The 23769-nt window shown below is 38.9% G+C and overlaps 1 protein-coding gene across 4 annotated transcripts; it reads left to right on the forward strand.

Annotated features, from left to right (window-relative positions):
- Nucleotides 1-338: 338 nt before the first annotated feature.
- Nucleotides 339-21494, forward strand: LOC143887702 (putative NAD(P)H dehydrogenase (quinone) FQR1-like 2). 4 transcript variants are annotated; one of them, XM_077391846.1, is made up of 5 exons: nt 339-567; nt 772-921; nt 1338-1729; nt 11425-11484; nt 20868-21494. In XM_077391846.1, exons 2-5 carry the CDS (start codon nt 772-774, stop codon nt 21094-21096), a joined length of 831 nt encoding a protein of 276 aa, XP_077247961.1. In that variant the 5' UTR covers nt 339-567; the 3' UTR covers nt 21097-21494. The 4 variants fall into 4 exon arrangements, with proteins under 4 accessions (XP_077247961.1, XP_077247963.1, XP_077247962.1 ...); XM_077391848.1 differs by having other exon boundaries at nt 339-558; nt 763-921; XM_077391847.1 differs by having other exon boundaries at nt 339-558.
- The last annotated feature ends 2275 nt before the right edge of the window (nt 21495-23769 follow it).

Consider the following 23769-nt stretch of genomic DNA (forward strand, 5'->3'; position numbering starts at 1 on the left):
TAACAGCACTACTATATTTTGATGAGGGCACTCCTCACTTTATTAAAAGTTATGGTATGGCCTGCACCATAAGATGATCCAAACCTTCCATTAGATGGGGCACAACCTAAATAGGTTGGGCCTCAAAAATTATTTCCATAGGTTGATCGTAACCCTCCGATCTATAGAGGGTTAGGATCAACACTCTAACATTCAGATCGGAGGGTTAGGATCAACCTGTGGAAATGATTGTTGAGGGCTGTGGCCCATTTAATGGACGGTTTGGATCATCCTATGGTGCGGCCCATACCGTACTTTTAATAAAGTGAGAGTGCACTCATCAAAATACAGCAGTGCTTGCTTACCTCAACTGATCCCGTAACCAGGGAAGTATAAGCTGAATATCGGACTCCAGTTCGATTCCGAAAAGTCAAACAGAAAGAGAAAGATATTCGATTCGGTGCCAATTTCGGAGCCCCACGTCTGAAAAATTAGGGTTCCGTAGGTGAGGACTGTACTCGGATTTCTCATTCCTTAATTAGAAAAAAAGAAGGTCTGATCAGAAGCTTAGAAGAAAAAGTGAGTGAGGTAAAAGAAAATAAATTGTTTGAATTAAAGAGCATATTATTTTCCATATTGAATTCAGAAACCTTCCTAAATTATCTTTATTCCATTCCATACTTTATGAGTTTAAAAATAAGAGCTCACCTGTTTCATTCTCTTCATTTTTATTCTAAAGAGCAGTGTCTTATCATCTATAAATCGGATTTTTACTTATGTGAGGTTTTACAGATGGGAAAAGGAGGAGGTTGTGTGCCTAGCAAGAAACGGATGCCATTAGTTGCTTCAGATGATCATCCAAATGTTACAAGGGAAGCGACGATTCGTATAGAGGAGAAGAGCCCTACCAGTGGGACTGGTTCGATTGAAGACACGACTTCGGTACTGTGAAACAATCAATTACTCCTAAATCTTAAGCTATACTTGTGTTATTAATCACGGGATTTGCTAAAGTGCATTGGAAACTTAATTTTGCAATCATTTTACACCTTGTTTCAGACTTTTACACATATTTTGATAAATAAAAAAGTCAGTTTCCAATGCGTTTAAAAACCCTTTAATCATTCATACTTCAACACTCTTCCTCTACCTGTGGTCCTTCTTTTTTGGGTTGGCGGTACACGTGGATTTTTAATATCAAGGAGTTGTTGGGTTGATTTTTAATATCAAGGAGTTGTTGGGTTTTGAACCCAGGGACCTGTTGTGAACCTATAGCTCTATACCATGTGAAACAACCAATTAGTCGAAAAGCTTAAGATATTAGAGTTGGTGTTATTTAATCATTTATACTTCAACAGGTACCTCTTTCAAAGTTGAAGATCTTCATCGTGTTCTATTCCATGTATGGACACGTGGAAATATTGGCGAGGAGGATGAAGAAAGGGGTGGATGGGATTGATGGGGTGGAAGGGATTTTGTTTCGCGTTCCGGAGACGCTCTCGTCTGAGGTTCTAGAGCAGATGAAGGCGCCTTTGAAGGATGATGACATTCCAGTGATATCCGCGGTGGAGTTGGTTTCGGCGGATGGGATATTGTTTGGATTTCCTACGAGGTATGGGTCTATGGCTGCACAGATGAAAGCTTTCTTTGATTCGACGGGGCAGTTATGGAGGGAACAGAAGCTTGCGGGTAAACCAGCAGGGTTCTTTGTGAGCACTGGAACACAGGGGGGAGGGCAGGAAACCACTGCGTAAGCCTAATAATCCATTCTGCTTCTTCTCTTCATGTGGAAATTATTTATACCATTTTTGTATGCAAAATTGCCTTCTGTTTTAGCTTCATCAATTATCAAGTATGTTCTCCTCTATTCATTTGATGTCTTTTGATGCCAAGTAACTGGTTGCATCTATACTTCATGAAACACTGTAAACTCTTCATTTCTTAATTTTAGTTGTCTGGTGATGATATCCTTATTATTGCTAAATTATGTCATTTTTAGTACATCCTGTGACGTCCTATTTCAGGGTCACTAGATTAGGAATGAAGACAATGGTACCCTAGTCATCGAAGCTAACTAAGAATGCTAAGCAGAAAAATGGAAAAAAAAGAAGGAAACGAACAGCAATGGGTGGATTACATGGCTTGACAATCTTAATCGTCGGATACATGATAAATTAAAAAAAATAAAAATAAAAAATCATCGGATACATGATACTGCTGCTAGATCTAGAGAGGAAAATATGAGCATGACCATGTTAACTGACCAAGGGATCATATCCCTTGTGATGAAGGAGTTGAATTAAGAAAAAGATAATCCAATTGGCATTAGAGTGTGCGAGGATAGAATCAAGAGACAAAGAAGCTCTTGCATTAGAGAACTGAGGTTTCACTGATGGAAATTTCAGTAGATATGAGTGCTAAAAAGTGAAAATGAATTTTTTTTTTTTTTTTATGTTAAGAAAAGTGAAAAAAAAAAAGTTATGAAAATGTTACTCATGACAACCATGTAATGGCTATGTTGAATGATGAATAGATCTTCAATGAAGAAGAGGAAAAGTCAAGGTTGTGATGCCCTACATCATGTTTAGGGAGAGGAGTATTGCTACCGACTCATCCTCTATCACTTTCACTGTATCATTGATTCACTTAGGTCCTTCCTGGCTGACGATGGCAGAGATGATCCGTGCTGAGTTGCGCTCTCAGATTCATACTATAGAGCCATCGGGGGCTTCATCCTCTATGACTATTGGGCTTCCAAGAACTCCAGCTTCATCTGCCTTTGTTGCCTCTTTCTCAATCACATCCTCATGTTAGCTCCCTGACCCAGGGGCAACGGATCACATTCGTGGTGAGTCCCTTTTTTTTCTCTACGTTGTCCACCTTCAACATCTGCTCGGGTCAGCTTAGCTTCCAATTCCACTAATCCTGCAATGGCATTGAGAATCATTCTTGTATCATCTTATTTCTTTATTTCAAGTGTTTTGCATGATCCTCTTCTCGCCTCTAATCTTCTTTTTGTCTCTACTATAGCAAAACAATTAAATTGTTGTGTGATCTTTTACCCCTCTCATCGTGTCTTTAAAATGCTTTCTATGAGGATGGTTCTTGGTGAAGGCATTGATAGAGGCCGACTGTACTTTTTATGCTGATTTGGACTATTCTACAGTTGCTGTTGCTGATTCTGCTGCATATCTTCTTGCTTTTGTTTATGTTTCTGGCTTCTTTTCCTATTGTAGCCACTCATGAGACTTTATTTTTGTGGCATGGCAGATTGGGGCATGTGGATTTTAGTCCTTATTCACTATGATTCCTCAGTTTAATTTTTTTTATACTCTCAACTCAACTCAAACTAAGCCTTTGTCCAAACTAGTTAGGTCGGCTTAATATTTTTTTTTATAAAACAATAAATTTTTAATGTTGTATTTGCGAGCTTTCTAAACATATTTGGACTGTCTACCCCTCTCGCATGAATAGATCCAAGTTTTTCTTTCGATTTGATGCATTCTGATGTTTCATGTTTGGGGTACATCTACAATTATTAATATATTGTTACCTTCACCGATGATTACTCTCTTGTTACTTGGATCTATCGTATGCAATCTAAAGATGAGTTTTTTTTTTCTGTCTTTCAAATATTTTATGCTATTTGTACTCAATATGGGAGCCTTACACTTTTATCTTAAAAAGGAGGTGCGTATACCTTTCGTTCCTTTGCTCAATTCTTTCAAGAGCACATGATAGCTCATCAAATTTTTTTGCCCATATACCCTCAAAAGAATGGGGTTGGTAAGCATGAGAACGAAGCTACTCGGTCTTTGTTATGGGGGAGTGCATGTTCTTAAGTCGTTTTGGCCAATGACCCTCCTTGTTGCTTGCTATTTGAATGATCATATCTCGTCTCGTATCTCACATGGTCGTACTCCCTTCTAGACTGAAAGACCTCAGACACAAAGACATTCGGATGAGTTCGATTTGGATTGACGACTAGATTCTTTGATTTATATGTCCCAAATCGATGATCCGACAACACAGATGATCTATGGATATTGCAGACATATTTCATATTCTCGACGGGCCCACATGTATTTTCCAGAGACGATTCAAATGCCAAGCAGGCCTCTTTTGAATTACATGAATTGTTTAGGTCTTTTTAGTTATAGAATTTTTAATGAGTCTTTTGTAAGTCTTTTAAGTCGCAGGGGGTAATGGGGGTTTTCCCATCAAAATAACTTAAGGCCTTTGAGTTATGAGTGTTTTAAATAGCCCCAATACATGTATTACAAGAATTGTAAGCAGGAGCAAGTCTTTATGTCCTCAGAGATGGTAGTTTAGTCCTTAAGGTTTTTATTTGTTTGATATAAATATTTTATGTTGGGTTTGGAAGGCATTATTTGTTTGAAATCATATAAATATATGGCTGGATAGGAGGTACCTAAGAGGGATATCTTTCGCTATCTTGGTTCAATCCTACATAACGAAGGAGAAATTGAAGAGGATGTTAACCACAGAATAAGAGCAGGTTGGTTGAAGTGGAAGCATGCTTCAGGAGTTCTGTGCAACCGTAAAATACCTAACAAGTTGAAGGGAAAGTTTTATATGACAACTGTGAGGCCAACTATGTTGTACAGCTCCGAATGTTGGGCCACTAAGAAGCAGCATGTGCATAAGATGAGTGTAGCGGAGATGCGAAAGCTTAGATGGATGTGCGGCTTAAAAATGAAGGCATCCGTAAAAAGGTGTGGGTGGCACCAATTGAGGAGAAGGTGAGAAAGCACCACTTACGATGGTTTGGGCATATCCAACGTAGGCCTTTGGATGCTCCAGTGAGAAGAAGTGACTCATGCCAAGTTGATGGAGTAAAAAGAGGTAGGGGCAGACCGAAAACAACTTGAGTAGAAACTGTGAGGAAAGACATGATGGCTTTGAACATAACAAAGAACATGACGACCTTGGATAGGAGAGAATGGAAGAAAATAATCCATGTAGATGAACCCAACTAGTGTCAGGATTAGACTTAGTCAATTTGAGCCAGTAGATTTTTTCACCTTCTTCATGAAAATTTTAAAGGATTCATTAGCCGACCCCAACTAGTTTGGGACAAAGGCTTAGTTGAGTTGAGTTGAGTTTGGAAGGCATTACACATACTTTGGATTTGATATTAAGCTTGTTTTTCGTCATCTTCTCTGATGAGTTGCCAAAGAAACTCATGGTGTGAAGCCTTGCGGCTACTTCTCCATACCTTATGCATCAGATGCCTACCTCTACCTAACTCCCTTAACTACCACCAACACCTCACGCACACCTATCTTCTACCTTAAACCCCTAAAACACTCATTATAAAAAATCTCTCTTTCGTTATTTCTTACCTTTTTCTACCCATCCATTACCTCTCTAAGCCTTGCGCCTACTTCTCCATACCTTATACATCAAATGCCCACCTCTAACTAACCCCCTTAACTACGACCAACACCTCACGCACACCTATCTTCTACCTAAAACTCCTAAAACACTCATAAAAATTCTGCTGCCTTAGAAACATCATTCAAATCCGTCCATACCTTGTGTCCCCTAGTTTTGTGCCAAAACTAATTTTATACCTTCCCGGCATACATATGTAACTTATCGGCTTGTGTCACATACATCTAAACGTAGTCAAAATCACTCTCTGAGATTCACAATTTTCATCATAGGCATATTGGTATTGTTGTGTGATCTTGTCAAATTTTGTACGTGGGATTGATATATATTTTTTGTGGGTTGCAAAAATTTGCTAATTTTGAGAATTGTGACTTCTTAATATTCTTGTTACTTGCATGTTTATGTATCAAGTAATTATATAATTGAATTTACTCGCGAAGACTTAAAATTTCTCCTGTTTAATCATATTTTCATGGTTGAATCATAGAAGTTGGTTGATGTTTGTTGCACTGTTATTATTATTCCTTTCATATTCTGCACATCCAAAACATAATAATCTATCACCGTCGTTCTAATTTCTAGAAATCCCATACAAGTGTGATCTATCCTACATCAACTAGAAGATGGATAAAGAAAACAAGATTTAGAAGCAATACATATAAAAATAGATCGAAGGATTCGAGAACAAATATCTAACCCTTGGAATCAAAACAAAAAGTCAAGAACAAAAGATCAAAGAAAGCTTGAGACTTATAAGTATTTTTGATAGAAGAAAGACGTGATAGATAGATACCAAGGCATCACACCAAGGTTTATATAGGGCATAGGGGTATCGAGGCATCACACCAAGGCAAAGAGGATATTGCATCATTCACAACCTAGGTTGTGCAAGGCAAAGTTTGTTTCCATTATCAAGAGTCGTCCTACAACTTAAACTCCAACATGTGGGCCCTCTTAACTAAAACTCTTAACTTCTAGAAGGTTCCCACTCAAAAACCAATGAAAAATAAAACTATCGGGATCAAGATTAACTCACTAGAACTCTTCGACAATGATCCACGTACAAGCATAAAGCTGTTGTCCTTTCCATTGAACAAGATACTTCTGACAGCCACTTCTTATAGTCGACATAATCTAACCATCACGCACATCTTCATTGTCTACTTCGAGCATATAAACTGGTTGTAGAAGAAAAGCTTGCCCATCTCTCTGTGTAGCATTATCAGATCCATTATTTTTTTTGCTTAACCATATAGTAGGAATACAAATGTTGGTTTTCCAATTCTGGATACGAGAACTTTCCATGACCAACATTCCCAATGATTGGTGATTTTTTAAAACTTTAAGGTCATGCATCCGCCATTGTAAATTTGTTCACTTATAGTAGCACTAGCAATTTGGCTAGTCCCTTTGCAAATATCTAAAAAAGCTTTGCTCGAGAATTGAATTGTATCAAGAAACTTGTACTGCTGCTATTGTTGCATCCTCAGCTCCTTTATCAGCAATGTTTTAATTTCCTAACTTAGAAGTTGCATCTCAAAAGCTTGCTCATCCCTCTTTATAGCATTATCATATCCACCCTTTTCTATGTTTCACCATGATCGGTGATTTTTGAAAACTTTGTGGCCATGCATCTGTCCTTGCAAATTTGTTCACATATAGTAGTACTGGCAATTGGGTAGTCCCTTTGCAAACCTCTGAACTTGCTTTGTTAGAAAATTGAATTGTATCAGGAACTTTCCTACTACTATTGTTGCAGCCTCAGCGCCTTTATCAGCAATGTTTTAATTTCCCAACTTTGAAGTCACATCTCTGGTAAAGTGTATTGCAATTTTGCATTTTCTTATGTTTTGAATTCTTCCACATCAGCCCTCATTGTTTCTTCAGCTGTAGTTGCTAGGTGAGTTCTTCAAATTGCTTTTCCAATTTAATTTTTGCAGCTTGGAGAACACTAGTTTTCCTTGTCGCCATCTCAAGTTTCCATAGCTCTCTTCTAGCAATTTTTCCTATCTAGGCACACTGAATAGTGATTGTTTCCTTTTAACTTCTAATAATGTAAGGGAGTCAAGTACTAGAAGCATCAAATTCAGATAGCAATTATTGCTTTTGTCTGTTGCTTGAAGTTGAGCTCTTTATGGATGATCATCCCACACAAACCAGATTAAATAGGAACAATGAAGAAAACAAGCTATTATATGCTTTCTTTGCAAGACGTATCCACATCACATGCTTTATGAAAGTTCCATAGTATGCACCTTCACTTTAATGATGTCTTCTTTGGATAGGTTTAGGTATCTCACATACCAAATTACTTGTAGGAGTCTTTTATGAGTTTTGCCTTGCATTTGTAGAGTCGTCCTGGGTGGCGGGTTACCTTTCTTCTTCTTACACCATTGAGGGTTGCTTTTCTTTCTTCTAGAGTCCTCCTGGGTGGCGGGTTACCTTTCTTCTTCTTACACCATGGAGGGTTGCTTTTCTTTCTTCTCAACGTACTAAAATATGGAGATATGTGATCTAAGCTCTAATACCAAGTCAATTCGACATACAAGCAAATATTTTAGTCTTTAATTCTCTCAATGATCATGTCAATTTCATCCATTGGGCATTACAATATATTCAGAGAATTCCACAAAAATTAATTTGGAATGGAATCTTGTCAATTAAGACAACTTAATAAAAGGCTTATGCTCCCAAAAGAGAAACTTTGATTGACACCCAAGAGTAACTAAAACTCAAAAAAAATTTATGGGAAAAATGTTTGACCTTCAAATTGGACCCATTAAGCCTCTTAAAAAATCCGAAGGAAGTTAAATTCCCATGTGCGCCAATTTGACCAAGGTATGCCCAAAATTATCAAAATACCCCTAGTTAAAATGTTCAAGGGATTTGAATTTGGATCAATTATTGATTGACGACCCATCCATCTAAACTCTTTTAAAGCATCTAGGGACAATTTTGAGCCTTGAATTTAGTTGTGGACGGTCCCCATCATTTTCCTCGACTTAAAAAGCTTTTGAATCTGCCAAGCATATCCTTAGCATGTTGACGTGTAGCTCTTGAGAGTACCTCACCAGTATTTTAAATTTCGGGTGAAACATTTTGTTTCTGCCCTAAATATTTCGATTTTAGGCTACTACTGAAACGAAATCCACTTGATTTGGAAAAATACCTCATGTAGCCCAAAATTTCGGGATTTCATTAATGTTTTAAGTCGAAGTAAGTTTTAAAAAACACAGATACGGATCAAAATGCGTCCAAGAAAATCTGTATTGACTCGATGCAGACGTGTCCAAGAATGCGGTTGACGCGGCTGAGTGCTCGGTTGACACAGTCATAACTCAGGCGAGTCAAAGGAGTTTTTACTGACTCTGTAGGGCAAAACGCGGAGCGCGGTGGAAAAAAGCGGAACATGGCCAAGGGAAAAGGGAGTCGCCTCAGGGGATTCCATGATGATGCGGGGGAGTTTTAAACCTACGGCTGAAATATCGGAAACATGCAACTTTTCAGATAGAAAGTAAAGTTTCTGTCGAATTGACATTTCGACTGAAACCCTAACAAAAATCAACATCACTCGCAGAAAAGAGAAGAATGACGAGATTCTTATAAGACATTTCTAAAAACAACAAAATAATAAAGAGACAAATCACTGCATGATGTCATTTGTCAGCGAAAAAGCAATAAAAAGCAACCATTTTTTTGGTTGGTAAGCTGGGATTGAACCCACAACCTCAAGGTTGAGATACAACGCCTCGACCATTGAGCTATAGGCCCAACCCCTAATAAAAAGCAACCATAGCACTACAGTTGTTGCAAAACCGATTCAAACTCTTAACAAATAGATCCAAATCCCTTTGAGATTCTGGGTTGATCTATAGCTTAGGCCAATGACTCCTTAATACTCTTCAAGGATCATTTCAAACTTTGCACTTTACAGAAATGAGTTGAGATGATGTGGAATTGTGAAGCAAGTAAACAAAAATATCCACAAAATGGTAGAAAACCTGCTAAAGAATTGAATATTGACATACAATAGATCTTCACAAACATGCTAGAAAGAGATAAAATGGCAATAGATTAGACTTCTAAATCAATGAATGCGGTCATTTGTAGGCGAAAAGGCAATAAAAAGCAACCATAGGTGTAACGACTACCCTCGTTAAATCTATAAAGTTATTTTTAAAACTATAAATTCTAGACCATTGAATCAAAATTTAGGGTCGAGATTATCGATTTGTTTCGTCCTTCCTTGATTATCGTGGATCACGCGATTTGAAAATCAAGGGCCCTAATTTAATTCAATAAATACATGAAATTGCTTCTAATTATAGGATTTTCCTTGGAAATTCTTGTACATGGAAAAACAAGTTAAAAGTGAAGAATAAATAGCAAGTAAGAGAGTTCCACGTTTTCCCTCTTGTGGGAAAAACGTGTGCACTTTTTTTATATTTTAAATCCATTGTTATAGTAGGTCTTGCTATTAAATTGATCTAACGTTCATAAAGCCATTCAATATGCATAATTAGGGTAAGTAATTAGGGTCATTTGATGGCTAAATTAAGAAGGCTAGTAACGTTAAAAAGGAAAAACGGTTGGAAATTTTAAAGAGGGAAATCACGATCTCAAAATTTCAGAGAAGAATGGGCAAAACTGAAAATTTTTTTATGGATCGTATTTATTTTGGGGGAACACCTATCCTTGCCTTGAAACCTAAAAATCTCACCAAATTAACCACACCACCATATTGTTAAGATCAAAATCAAAACAAAAAGAAAAGGGGAAAGAATACAGTGAGAGAGGAAGAAAGAGAGAGGCTCGGGTACATCATCCTCGTTCTTGGCCGGGACCCCAGCTTGCTTCTTCATCTTCGCCATTCACCGCAGCAGAAAGGTATGCATATTTTGGGTTTTCTTGAAATTCCTTGATCAAATAACCTCCCTCAATTCCATGGCAACTTCTACCTTTTGGAAGCCATGGAATTGCATCCCCAACCGTGTATGCTATGGAACCCTCTCTATTTATTCTGTAAAACCCATTTCATTTTCACGATTTCTTCCACGCCCAATCTCACGCTCCAAAACCTGCAAAACCCACATCTACGTTAAAATGAATATAGGGTTTCTGCAAACCAAGGAAGCAAGATGCAAAAAGGAAAAAAATAAATACATAAATAAAGTAATCTATACAATACCCATTTCATTTCCTCGATTTCTTCCATGCTCAATCTCATGTTTCAAAACCTGCAAAAACCCACAACTATGTTAAAAGGATTTCTTCCATGCTCAATCTCATGTTTCAAAACCTGCAAAAAAACCCACAACTATGTTAAAAGAAAAGAAGGCTGCTGTAAAGAAAGAAAGCAAGACACAAAAAGGGGAAAACAAATAACGTAATCTTTATATATTTATGCACCTTGTTTTACCCTTGAGACACCCCTTTTAGTTTATTCGTTTTTTTTTTAAAAGACATACGTCTGTTCCAAAAGCATTTAAAATGAGTCTTATGTCTAACCTCTTTTCTCATCAATTCGATACATATATAGATATTTTTAAATGATCCTAGCGTGTATTTTAAAATCTCATCAGTTCTGTACACTAAATAATTTAGTGTAAGTTTTCCATCTCTAATACTATGCTACCACACTTACATATATTCATGTTCTTTCATAAGTCTGTTTCTTTTTATACACCATCGTATCCTAGCAGGGTGTGCTTGAATAACATGATTTAAACGATTTCCTATATGTCCAGATTTCCAGCAGCCCTTTTGGCCCTCAAAATAAATTCTTCCTTGAGTGTTCAAAATCATGTGTAGGATCTGTACTGGGTTACTTGCTGCTTTTAATACCTAAACCTGGACAGTATAGTGCTGCCTGTGTTATATGTATACATTAGGCAGGGCAGCAGTTGTACCGTTGCAGGTACCCTGTTGACCCCAAGGGGCTCCTCCTGATAAAGAAAATATGAAAATGATTAAAAGAACCTAGACCAAAATAAGTTGACTCTATTTCACTTATTGATTTGCCTTCAGGACCGCTTCCCTTCTCCTTCTAGCAGGGACTGATCTATTCACCTTGTTTGAAAGTTTAAGGCAGGTGACAGCTAGACCTTGCTTTGTAATGGTTTCCAATATAATTTGTTATATGCAATGTAGTTCTGTTTATAAAATTTTGTCTTATTAATACCTGCTTAGCTTAATTATATTTGATTACCCAGAATGAAATGAAATGAAAAATAAATTGTTCTAAACCTTATGTGAAAGAATGCAGGAAAGAAGACAGAGGTAATGTATTTAAAAATCCCTAATTTCATATCATACATGGGGGGAGAGTGAAGGAGAAAGTTAAGGGTGTGGTGGTATCATCCTAGGACCTAAGGTCCAAAGGCCAACGCGAGAAGCGTGTACAGCCTTTCGTTGACAAACCATCCAAAGGGATAGTATCCCCGAAACAGCTCGGCATTAAATGCGAGACCGAAATCCGAGTCCATAACGCCACTACCTTTGGACAGGGGTAGTGGGTAGTCGTGCGGCAAGGACACCGGCAAAAAGGAGAAAGTCAGAAAAGAACTGACAGAAAAGTAAACTGGGGAAAAGCCGGATGTACCTGGGGAATGTGCTGTCTCAATTTACATAATCGTTGCATACATAGTATAAACTTGAATCATTGTCACTCAGTTTTTATTATATTGCCATTGATAGTGTAATTCATTTTCAGTTGTTATTATTGTTTCTAGATATTGCTAAGGATTTGGATTATATTGTATGCACTTTTTATATTGTCTCTCTTACTCTGCTCGGTCTCTGGAGGACCCTGCTCTAACGTTGTTTCCTCCACCACAGGAGTTGAGGCGTTAGATGGTGGAGCGTTTGCAAACGACGAAACCATGGGATAAGGGACCGTGTGATCGGAGAGTTCGCTTCTTGGATTTATGCGCTTTGACCTCTTGCGTCATTTTCTATTTTTATTTTGTCGAGACTTTCTTTAGTTTGGACTTTGGTAATTTAAAACTTTACTTTTCATTTGAAGTATGAGTATGGAAAGGACCCCTTGTTATGGTAAACTTATTTAAATTGGAATAAGATTTTGTCGTGGTTGTTGATTATCAAAAAAAAAAATATTTCCATGATTTTTGCGTTGTTCTTTTGCTCGTAGCGACTTGACGGAAATCGGGTTGTTACAATAGGACTGCAGTTGTTGCAAAACCAATTCAACCATAGGAAATTATCGATTTTGAATTTTCCTTTAAGCTTTACTTTGCCACTTAATATTAAAAATCAATTCTCCTTTGCATCATTCCAACGACATGAAATGTCTCATCATTCTTGAAAAGAAGATCAAAATTTTCCAATTTGATTTACTAATTTTTGGGATTGGATCAAATTCCTCTACTCTATTGAAAAATCAAAATTCGTTTAAGGCGTGGAATTATCTCTCTAATATAATACTTAAGGGTCAGGAAGGGGTTTTGTTTGAACATCATCCTTAGTATCCAACACATATCTCTCTGCTCATTGCTATCTTCTATGATCTCCTGCAAATTAAGATAACAAAACTCCTCTTTAGAAGGGGTAGGTTTAAAATCTTCCTTCAGAAGCAAGTGTTAAATATTATCCACCCTTCACAAAAGAAAATTCCTACAAGGATTATACTCCCTATATCCAATCATGGTTGCTGGTTCATTGCATTCTACAAGTTCTAACGCGGAGGGCTGGATCTCTATGGCAATCCAAAGAAACTGCAGGAGCAGAAATTTCATAGGTCTAGGGGCTTGGTTTTCCAGTTCTAAAGTCGGTGAGCGGCAGGACATAGAGAGTGAATCTGAATCTGCTACTTTTTGTTGATTCTTTTAGTTGTCTGGGTGCACAATGTTGGGTTTCTGCTTCTAGAACATCCCCCAGATTTTGTAAATGTCGTGGCACCGCTGATACTGCTATGTAATTTTAGGTGGAGCTGGCTTCTCCAACGTGGCAGAAGAAGTAGAATCTGCCGAAGCTGACTGCATAACAGGAGATGACGGAAGAGAAGCAGGTAGATCTGGTAAGGGAAGCGAGACCTCAGACTCGAGAGAAGGGGTGAAAGATTCTGCGCCATGTTTGAAGAATGCCTCAGACTCAAAGAACGTAACATCGGCTGAGACAAACCAGCGACGCAGGCGAGGGCTATAGCAACGATAACCTTTCTGCTTACGGGAATACCCCAGAAAGACAACGCTCAGATCGGGGATCGAGTTTGTCACGGCCAGGTCCAAGGTGATGAACGAAATAAACACATCCTGAGACTGTGCCTTACCAGAAGATCAAATCTCGAAAGAAGAAGCACCCTCTAAGACGAAGGAAGGAAGGCGATTTGCTAAGAAACACGTCGTGAGAAGGGCATCACTCCAGTATGCCTTAGGAACACTCATCTGAAAAAGAAGAGTGCAACCTACTTTAAGCAAATAACGAAGTTTCCTCTCAGCAACACCATTCTGTTGAGAGGTGTACGCACATGAAAACTGATGTAGAATCCCATGTTGGGAGAGATAGGATAGAAAGCCATTAGTATCAGAAAAGTATTCTCTAACATTGTCAGTACGAAGACATTTAATATTGCAATTATATTTATTCTTAATTTCAGAATGAAATGTGCGAAAAGCAAAGAACACGTCAGATCTACTTTTCAGTAAATATAACCAGGTCATGCGTGAGAAGTCATCAATAAACACAATAAAATACCGAAAGCCTGTACTAGACGTGACCCTAGAGGGTCCCCATACATCAGAATGGACTAATTCAAATGGACTAGACACTCGACTAATGACCCGGGAAGGAAACGACACACGACGGTGTTTCCCGAGTTCACATGACTCGCACTGAAAACTAGAAAAAGGTCCGGGAACCAGAGAAGTCTACTGCAGCCGCTGAAGTGAAGGATGCCCCAGGCGACAATGCCATTGAAATGTATCCACAGAGCTATGTAAGACAGTAGGCGGCCGGCAGTCAGGACGATAGAGTCCATCTACCTCACGACCCGTTCCAATCGTCTTCCCAGTCGAGAGATCCTGAAACAAGCAGTAAGGTGAGAAAAATGAGACAAAACAGTGAAGAGATTTAGTAATTTGGCTAACTGAAAGTAAACTAAATGGTGATTTTGGTACACATAAAACATAACATAAGGTAAGAGCAGGATGAAGGGAGATATGACCAACACAAGTGATAGGTGTAGTGGACCCATCAGCAAGGGTGATGACTGAGAGGGAGACGAGAAGGAGCGAAAAGAATGAAGCTGAGAAGAGTTACCAGTCAGGTGGTTGGATGCGCCAGAGTCAATGATCCATGACCCTGAGCTAGATAGAAGGGTAGTAGGTGAACTACCTGGCTGGGCGAAACCTGCGAGGGAGGATGAGAACTGAGCCTCAGACGCTGGAACTCCTCATAATCTGCACAGGATAATGTATGGGGGGAATCCGCTGGCGCAGGAACAAAAGCAGAGGGAGCGGAATCTGAAGCAGAAGCAGTAGTAGCACCCATGTGAGCCGAGCGTGCCTGACGAAGCTCGGGATGTAGGGTATAGCAATGGTCGATATCATGTCCCTCGCGCTGACAGTGAGTGCAAAAAGAACGGCCGCGGCCACCACTAGAACGACCACCACCACGGCCGGCACGGCCATGACCAGATGAGGCCCCACCACGAGGCGGACGAGTACTGCCATCATAGGTCGCGAGAGCAGAACCATCAATAGGAACAGATATCACTGGATCACTAGGAGAGCACAGCTGGACGCGGGAGTAAACCTCAGTAAGGGAAGGAATATCGCCAGAACCGATAATCTGCTGACGAAGATGCATGTACTCTGGACCCAAACTCTCGAGGTACTGCACAACACGGATCTGATCCCTCTGACGGGCAGCCTCTGTGAGATCCGTGGTAAGCGGCATGTAAACATCAAGCTGCTGACATAGGCCAACGAACTGGCTGTAATGAGTGGCAAGAGGGAGAGCACAACGGCGGAAACGCACCAACTCAGAATAGGTAGAGCAGATCCGACTAATGTTTGCCACGCCAGAGTAAAGAAAAGTAACCTGATCTTAGATCTATTTCGCAGTAGGCAGAAGCATCAATGGCCCAGAGACGTGAGGGGCTATACTCTGCCACAGAAAGGTACAAACAAGAGCATCCTCCTGTTCCCATCGATCAAAGGTGGGATCCGTCTTAGGAGGAGGATCACGACGAATGACGTGGGCTTTCCCACGGGCAATAAGATACTTCTCGACGGCTGCTTTCCAAGTAACGTAGTTTGCCCCATCCAACTTAACAGTAGTGATCTGTGGGAATGATCCATCCACACAGAGAGATGATGATGAAGAAGATGCCAAAGAGGGTGTTGGACGAACATCAGGAGCCTCTCCTGTGGAAGTATGGTCAATCACCTCCTCCATAACAACAACAAGCAAGAAAGAAACAGACAACCCAAACCAAGACGAATAACAGTAGATAACTGAACAGGTGGGCAAACTAGGACGTGGCGCCAAGAATGATGGTCATCGACGAAGCTTGACAAGACGGAACCCATGGGGCAGAAAGAGGAGCCACAAAGACAAACAAGAATTAAAGTAGAATAGGAGATGAAGACCTAACACATAGTAAGAGAGGGACAAAAGGGTTTTAAGTTTTACAGGGGGATGAAAGGGAGAGGAGGAAGAATGATGTGGGTTGAAAAACTTGGGCGGGGGGGGGGGGGGGGGGGGGGCTTACAAACCCAGGAATTGGGGGTTGGAAAAAAAATAAAAATTCGAAGGGTGGAGTGGATCGCAGCCCTGGAAACAGATTTCCGGGAAAGTCAATATGTGGGGGTGGGGGTCAGAAAATTTTGGGGGGGTGCAAATCCTTGTTCCTGGAAAAAGTTTTCCGGGCTGGGCAGAAAAAAAATTTTGAGAAAAATTAAGGGGGGTGCAAATCTAAAGGTGGGCCGGGAGCTGCGGCAGCCCCGCGGGGGTGGGTAGGTCGGGATGTGCTAGAGGCTGCAGGGGGCGAGAAGAGAGAGGAGCCGCGCAGGGAAAGAGAAAATGGGGGCGGGGGGGACAACTCCTTCTCAAGAGGAAAAAGACAGCGTACCGTTTTGCCTCAGATGAAAGTTGGGGTTTCGCGACGAGAGGGAAGGGGGGTTTCGGCTATGTGAGGGTGGCGGAGAAGGTGAAGGCTGATAAAGAACCTTAGGGATCAGAAAACCCTAAGGCTCTGATACCATGTTAACAAAAGGTTTAGAGAAAAAAATGAATGAGTTAGGGTTAATCTCCCCCTGACTCATATCTTTATACTAAAACATAAAGGAATGTACAAAGTCGTAAATGCCCTTAGGCAAGTTACATATTCCAACAGTTTGAGGTTTTTTTGAGGTTTTGATGTATAGTTTTCATTTGGGGGACACCTTGACCTCCACGATATAATTATGTTACAGCTATAAATAAAACCGTTTTCTTTCAAAAAGAAAAATATCCCAACTATGTTGCCATGGTCTTCCAAGTGATACATGACATGCATCCATTGGGACTGCATCACTTATTGTACTTGGGAGTTGGGACCAATTGAAAACAAAATTAAGCAATGAGTATTCATAGTAACAACTACCTCACGTTCCTATATGAACCATTGTATCTTTTTCGGTTGAGGTTGCTTTTCTTCTTTCAATTGCAAATTGTACATCATCTCTTTTGAAATGATGTTTGCATTAGACTCTCATTGATAATAAGATTACACAATTTTCCTTCTGAGATACACCTTGTTCGATGTTGTTAGATCACTTTCATGCCTCTTCGTCAATTATATTTGGGGGTGATAAAGAGTGGCCACTAAATCAACAAATACTCTTCACCGTTGCCTTTTGCAAGAGAATAGTCACTTCCACATTCTTCATTTGGAGAAACTTGTATGTGCAATTTATCACAAAATCTGGTACTCTTACCTTTATTCTTAAGTCTCAATTCAATTCTTGTACTATCACAAATCAGTTCTCATTATAATATTGTCCTAGAAGACTTATCATGATCTCAACCACAAACTCACATAATGTAGCCCCACGTCTATTAAATGGTTGATATCAATGCATCATCAACTCTGTTAACATCTTTGTTCCTCAATTTTCCACCACACGGTGAATCCACAGTCAACATGAGTCTATCTAGCCTTTGTGATACATTTTAGAGAACTTTCTCTAATCGATCACTCCTTTCATGTTGGTTAATTGGTGCAATCGCTGGTCATTAAACAATTTCTAGCATTGAACTTGCTCTAATACCAATTTGATGCAAGTAAACTCTAAGATGCCAACACTAGTAGAAAACTTCCTAGACTATTGACAAATCACATAAAAATCCAATGATTTTCAACAGAAAACTAGAGAGACAAACCGACAATAGATTTGACCAATACAAGATCAAAGTACGGCAAAACCCAATAGAGAAATTTTGTGGCTATTCATTGACTTTCTGAAAAGTACCAAAAAACTTCATACATATAGGTGAAATCCCAATAGGCAAACCAAGAGGGGGGTTGAATTAGGTCTAATTCAAAATTTTGAATTTGCAATGTGTTTAAACCCTAGAAATTGACAATGCAACTAACCCTTGTTTATTTAGATATCACACAAACAAAAAACAATAAAGGAGGTAGAGAGAAATACCACACAATGAATACACAAAGATTTATAGTGGTTCGGTCTATCAACAAGACCTACTCCACTCTTCCAAGTTTGTGTCCTTTGGTACTTCACTAATGGTGAGATTCCACTATAGCCGAATCTCCAAGCCGTACAATCACCTTCTCTACCTCCAAGGGAACAAACCATCTTCGCCCACCGCCTCCGAGGGGACAAACCCTCTTTGCACCGGATTCACATTTGTTAACGGGCTGAATCGTAGACCTTCAATTACAATGAAGAACGAGGAATGAAGAATTCTCTTAGCCTCTTGATTAAGCTTGATACAAAGATGATAGCTCACAAAATCTCCAAAATATTACAATAATAAAGCCCTATAGAGATCTTCAAAAGGATATGTAAGTTCAAAGCATGTGAAGAAAACTAATAGATTTGAAGGTTAAAGCTCAAATGAGGTTTTCAATAAGCACAAAAGTCTTTAAATCCATCATAAAACAACATCTTTATAGCCCACAATTATTCATGACCGTTTGGAGGTAGTTTGGGCAAGAAAAAAACAAAAACGGTTAAAAAAAGCAACTAGCCGTTATACTCCAACGACTAGTTTCTCGCGCAGTGCCGGTCGACCCCGGGGGGTCGGTCGCCCGCGAGTGGGAGCTGGAATTTTTTATTTTAGCCTCTCGGGGCATGGCGGTTGACCGGGTCGGTCGGCCGCGGTTGCAAAAATCTGTTTTTCCAGCCCGGTTTGTAAAATTCATATCTCACTCGTTTGTCGTCGGATTTTGACGCTCTTATGCTTGATTTGAATGGAAACGATGAGATCTCAACTCAACTCAACTCAACAAAGCCTTTGTCCCAAACTAGTTGGGGTCGGCTAAATGAATCCTTTAGAAAATTTTCATGAAGAATGTGAAAGGAATCTATCCGGCTCTAGTTGGGTTCTTCTACGTGGATCATTTTCTTCCATTCTATCATATCCAAGGTCATGTTCTCTGTTATGTTCCTAGCTATCAAGTCTTTCCTCACTGTTTCTACCCAAGTTGTTTTCGGTCTGCCCCTACCTCTTTTTACTCCATCAATTTGGCACGTGTCTCCTCTTCTCGTCGGAGCATCCAAAGGCCTACGTTGAATATGTCCTGCCCATCTTAAGCGGTGCTCTCTCATCTTCTCCTCAATTGGTGCCACCCCCACCATTTTACGAATATCTTCATTTAAAAAAAAAAATTAATGGAAACGATGAGATCTATCTGTTAAAAATATTTTCAAAAATATTTGAAAATGTTTTGGACCCATTAAGTGGAAATAAGGTATATGGTCCACAATGCAAGTGCTAATTTGATGTCATTTCATTTCTTCCTTGACTTGGCACTTGAGCTTTGGTTCTTGGGCTATGACCTTTTGTTTTAAGAATATTTATGACCTTTGAAAAGGTTTTTCATGAAATACAATTGGGTCTCAAGGGTGGTCTTGAAAAAGATATGAAAAACAAATTTAAATGAAAAACCACATGAAAAATATCTTCAATATAATCTAGAAATGTAAAACTACTTAGTACCTTGGTCTTCTAGCTCTTGGGGCTTGGAAGTGAACACTTGATATGGCTTTGGTTCATGTGACTCTCTCTCTCTTGAATGGATCTTCACTTTGGATGCATGAGTAGGTCATCAATGCTTGTTTATCTTCAAGCTTCTCTCAGCCTTTTACAAGGCTTGCTTGTGGGATCTTCAATTTGAGCTAGTAACTTGAAAATCTTCCAAGGATGATGTATCCATTCCTTTCAAGCTCTCTTTGTTCATTTGTGCATGTTGATCCTCAAGCCATGTGTTGTTTTGTATTGTGCTAATGTGCTAATGGCGATATGACATGTGAAGTTCCTGTGTAAGGCACAGCACTCCAAGACAACACATTAGTCCATAAAGACTAATCAATTTGAGTTTGCTAGCATCAAAACAATAGGATAAAGGTGATTAGTTGAACCAATGGGAACCCTTGGGCTAACAATAGGCCTATGCACCTTAAAACCCTATATTAATCCTAAACCATTAATATCAAAATCCTTAAATCAACCAAAATAAGCCAAATCTTTATTTTAAGGGATTTGTTGGGCAATTTCGCGGAAAGCCATTTCGCAGCTGGCTTTTGCATGTGAGAACAGCCACCTCAGACGAATTAAATGAATAAAACAAAATATGCCAAAAAATCAACCTGTGTAGCTGTTCTCACATGCAAAAGCCAGCCGCGAAATGGCTTTCTGTGAAATTGCCTAGCTAGTCCTTTATTTTAAAGCATCCCAAAATAAAAATAGAAATTATAAGAACATGTTGCTGTCACAGAAATTTAAAAACTAAAACTACAAAACTTCTAAAATTAGTCTCTACTTAATCATGGACTCTTGCCTACTTATCCTAGCCGAAGCGTATAACTTTTTTCACTTGAAAATTTTCCTAACTAGAAAGACTCCAAGTTTTGACCTAGGGTCCACCAAAACCTCCTTAAGCTTTACCTAAAAAATAAATAAATATCTACATAAATCTTAATGACTCAGATGTGCAGAGCTTTGTAGGACCCACTATTGACGTTAGAATGATGTTCCTGTCCACTTCTTCCCTCAAACCATATTTGCTGAATTATGGGTTTGTTCATGAACGTTGCTTGACAAAGACATTTTAGAGGGCGCTTGTGACTTTTTCAATATGTGATTCATGATTTATTTTCTGTAAAAATATTACCCTGTTGGAGCAGTAAAAACTTTGCACTGTTTTCAGGCCAGTATATTGTTATTCGACCGTCTCATTACCTGACTTTTTTGTTCTCATTTTCCTTTTTTCGCTTTGGCAGTTGGACAGCAATCACCCAGCTATCTCACCATGGGATGCTTTTTGTTCCCATTGGGTACACTTTTGGGGCTGGTATGTTTAAGATGGATACGATAAGAGGTGGTTCTCCGTATGGTGCCGGAGTTTTTGCTGGAGATGGCACAAGGGAGCCAACTGAAACTGAACTGGCACTTGCAGAGCATCAAGGCAAATATATGGCTGCAGTAGTCAAGAGGCTGGCACAAGCTTGACTACTCAGGTCAGATCCTTATCTCCCAATCCTTATCTCCCGCCCCCCACATTCTTCCATTTGAAATATTTTCTTTCCTTTGATTCAAAAGATTTACTTGTTATAGTCATTGTTGTTCTATTTCTTGGATTGATTATATCTGTTGTGATAGAAATGTTCGTGTTTAGTTTAGATATGGAAGATACTAGGGTGTGTATTTTTTTTTTTTATCTTCCGTTTTCTGTTTGTTCTTCCTTAGTTATTCTATTCCAATCATTCTGAAACTTGTACATGAGTTTCAACTCTTCTATTTCTTTATGAATTAATAATAAGATTGTGATCATTCTGAAATTTGTACATGAATTTCAACTCTTCTATTTCATTATAAATTAATAATAAGATTGTGGGGCTCTCTCTCTCTCTCTCTCTCTCTCTCTCTCTCTCTCTCTCTCTCTCCATGTTGAGACTTTTATACTGTTGTTTCTAATCTTTTTGAGTCATGTATTTTACATTCTATTTTATGAAAGGTTAGCATCATCTAATGGAGAAATTTTTCGGCAAATTAATGGTCTGTATCTATGAAGCTGCTCCCTTCCTGTATCTTTGCAAACTCTCATATAATGCCTCTACTTCTCATGTTGTTATATAAGCTTTTGTCATCCTGACTTGAAGTGAAGTTCTCCTTATCTAAATATATATAATGGAGAGAGAGAGAGAGAGAGAGAGAGAGAGAGAGAGAGATTTGCTAGTGAATTTCGTGGAAAGGCATTTCTTGCCTGACATTTGCATTAGAGAACAGCCACATGAGATGGATTAAATGAATAAGACAAATTCTGCTTAAAAGTGAGCCTGTATGGCCATTCCTCACCTAATGATGTTGTGTACAGGAAGATATGGTTCTGCATAGGAAGAGATGTCCGGTCACAATCCCAACTACAAACGTTTAAGGTTCACAATAAGTTGAAATACAATATCTCCTTGCCCCTTAGGCCACGTTTGCGTTTTTGTAGTTGGATTTGGATTTGAGTTTTGGATACAAAATACATCAATCATCTTCATGGTTATGTTGTGAGTGAGAGAGTGGGGGGGGGGGTCTTGTTGAGGAGCAGCGAGGGTGAAGGTACTTGCCACAAATATGGATTTCCAAATAATGTCTTGTAGAATAGATTTGAAAATCAGATTTTTTTTTTTCCACTGTTGTAGCTGATTTGGAAATTTAAGGATCTGATCCATATCCAAATCTCAACTTCGAAATGTGATAAATTCAAATCTAAATCTTGTGGGTATCCAAAAACATGGCCTTAGGATGTATGTCTCCATGGGCAAGCTGAAATATCATTTCTCCGTGCGCCTAAGGACATGTGAACCTATGGGCAATGATATTTCTACATTGTTTTCTAGTATAAACGTGTGTTCAATAGAAATAAGCACGCAACATATTCTTAGTTAACTAATACTAGTCATGAAATTAATACTATATAGTGAAAGTTTTATTATAAAACACTGGCTATTAGGGCATGTATTCCAACACAAGAGAGGCAAGTTAGTTAATAATGGGAATTTTACGCCATTGTTTCCGATACTGACATTGAACTTCCTTTGAAAGATGACATGAAAGGAACAAAATGTGTTTAATAGAAGAGGAATGATAGAATGAAGTGCTTCCTTGCAAAAATCAGCTTCAGGGGTGCTCCTATTGGTTGATTTCTACAAAGTCAGCATTGTTTCCACTTTTTAAGGTGCCATTCACTTTTTTCGGTGCCACTCTGCAGAAAAGCAACCAATAGAGGTGTCCTTGAAGGCATGGTTTTAAATTTCGGTGGGGACCGAAACCGGTATTTGGCGAAATTAGAAATTTTGCCATTTACCAAATTTCAGCCGAAAATTCGAGAAAATGCATTTTTTATTTTTTATTGTGAAAAAGCGTTACAAAATTTCAGTCCGGAATTTCGATTCGAACGAGAGTACCAAATTTCGACCGAAATTTCGATTTTTCGGAAGTCTGAAACCGGTACCGAAATCGAAATTTTAAACCTTGCTTGAAGATTAGTTTTGGAAGGGCGCCCTTCATTCTTCATTCTATCATTGCTCTTAATAATGTTACCCATTCCTTTTAGTCACCCAATAATAATCATAAAATTAATACTATATAATTAATTTTTTTTATTACAAAATGCTGGTTTTTAAGGCATCTGGTCCAACACAAGGGAAAGAAAAGGTAGTGGGTAATGGGAATTTTACGCCATTTTTCTCCAGTACTGACATTGAACTTCCTTTGCAGGATGGCATGAAATAACTTTGCGAGGAAAATAATTTTTTCTTTCGTGAAATAATGCACAAGTGGCATCTTTTTATATAAAATATTAGAGAATAGAGAAAAGTAAGGGTGTCAATGGATCTAGACAGTTTGATGGATCATCCGAATCCGAACGTTAATGAACGGGATCTAAACATATGAATAGGATCCATGGGCATATTTCGGATCATCAAATCTAGGATCCGAAAAAATTTGGATTGTGTATGGGCACGCCAAAGATGCCCATTGGATAGTCACAATCCGAAATGGTTTACAAAAATACCCTCAAATTTTGTTAATGCTAACCGTTCTATGAAGGGTATTTTGGTCAAAACCTCTCTTATCACTTGATCAATCGGATGGGAATGCGATTTCACTCATTTCAGTCGTTTCATTTCA

The sequence above is a fragment of the Tasmannia lanceolata genome, unplaced genomic scaffold (assembly GCF_043159265.1).
Source record: "Tasmannia lanceolata isolate RefF3 unplaced genomic scaffold, GAP_Taslan_0.1 ptg000012l, whole genome shotgun sequence".
Classification (NCBI taxonomy): domain Eukaryota; kingdom Viridiplantae; phylum Streptophyta; class Magnoliopsida; order Canellales; family Winteraceae; genus Tasmannia; species Tasmannia lanceolata.

What these genes read in the sequence shown, in the direction of transcription:
- LOC143887702 (XM_077391846.1), top strand. Translation starts at nt 772, where the DNA reads ATGGGAAAAGGAGGAGGTTGTGTGCCTAGCAAGAAACGGATGCCATTA. An exon ending in GGAGGGCAGGAAACCACTGC is followed by an intron (nt 1,730 to 11,424) that starts GTAAGCCTAATA and finishes ATTTGCCTTCAG; the next exon opens with GACCGCTTCCCTTCTCCTTC. An exon ending in ACCTTGTTTGAAAGTTTAAG is followed by an intron (nt 11,485 to 20,867) that starts GCAGGTGACAGC and finishes TCGCTTTGGCAG; the next exon opens with TTGGACAGCAATCACCCAGC.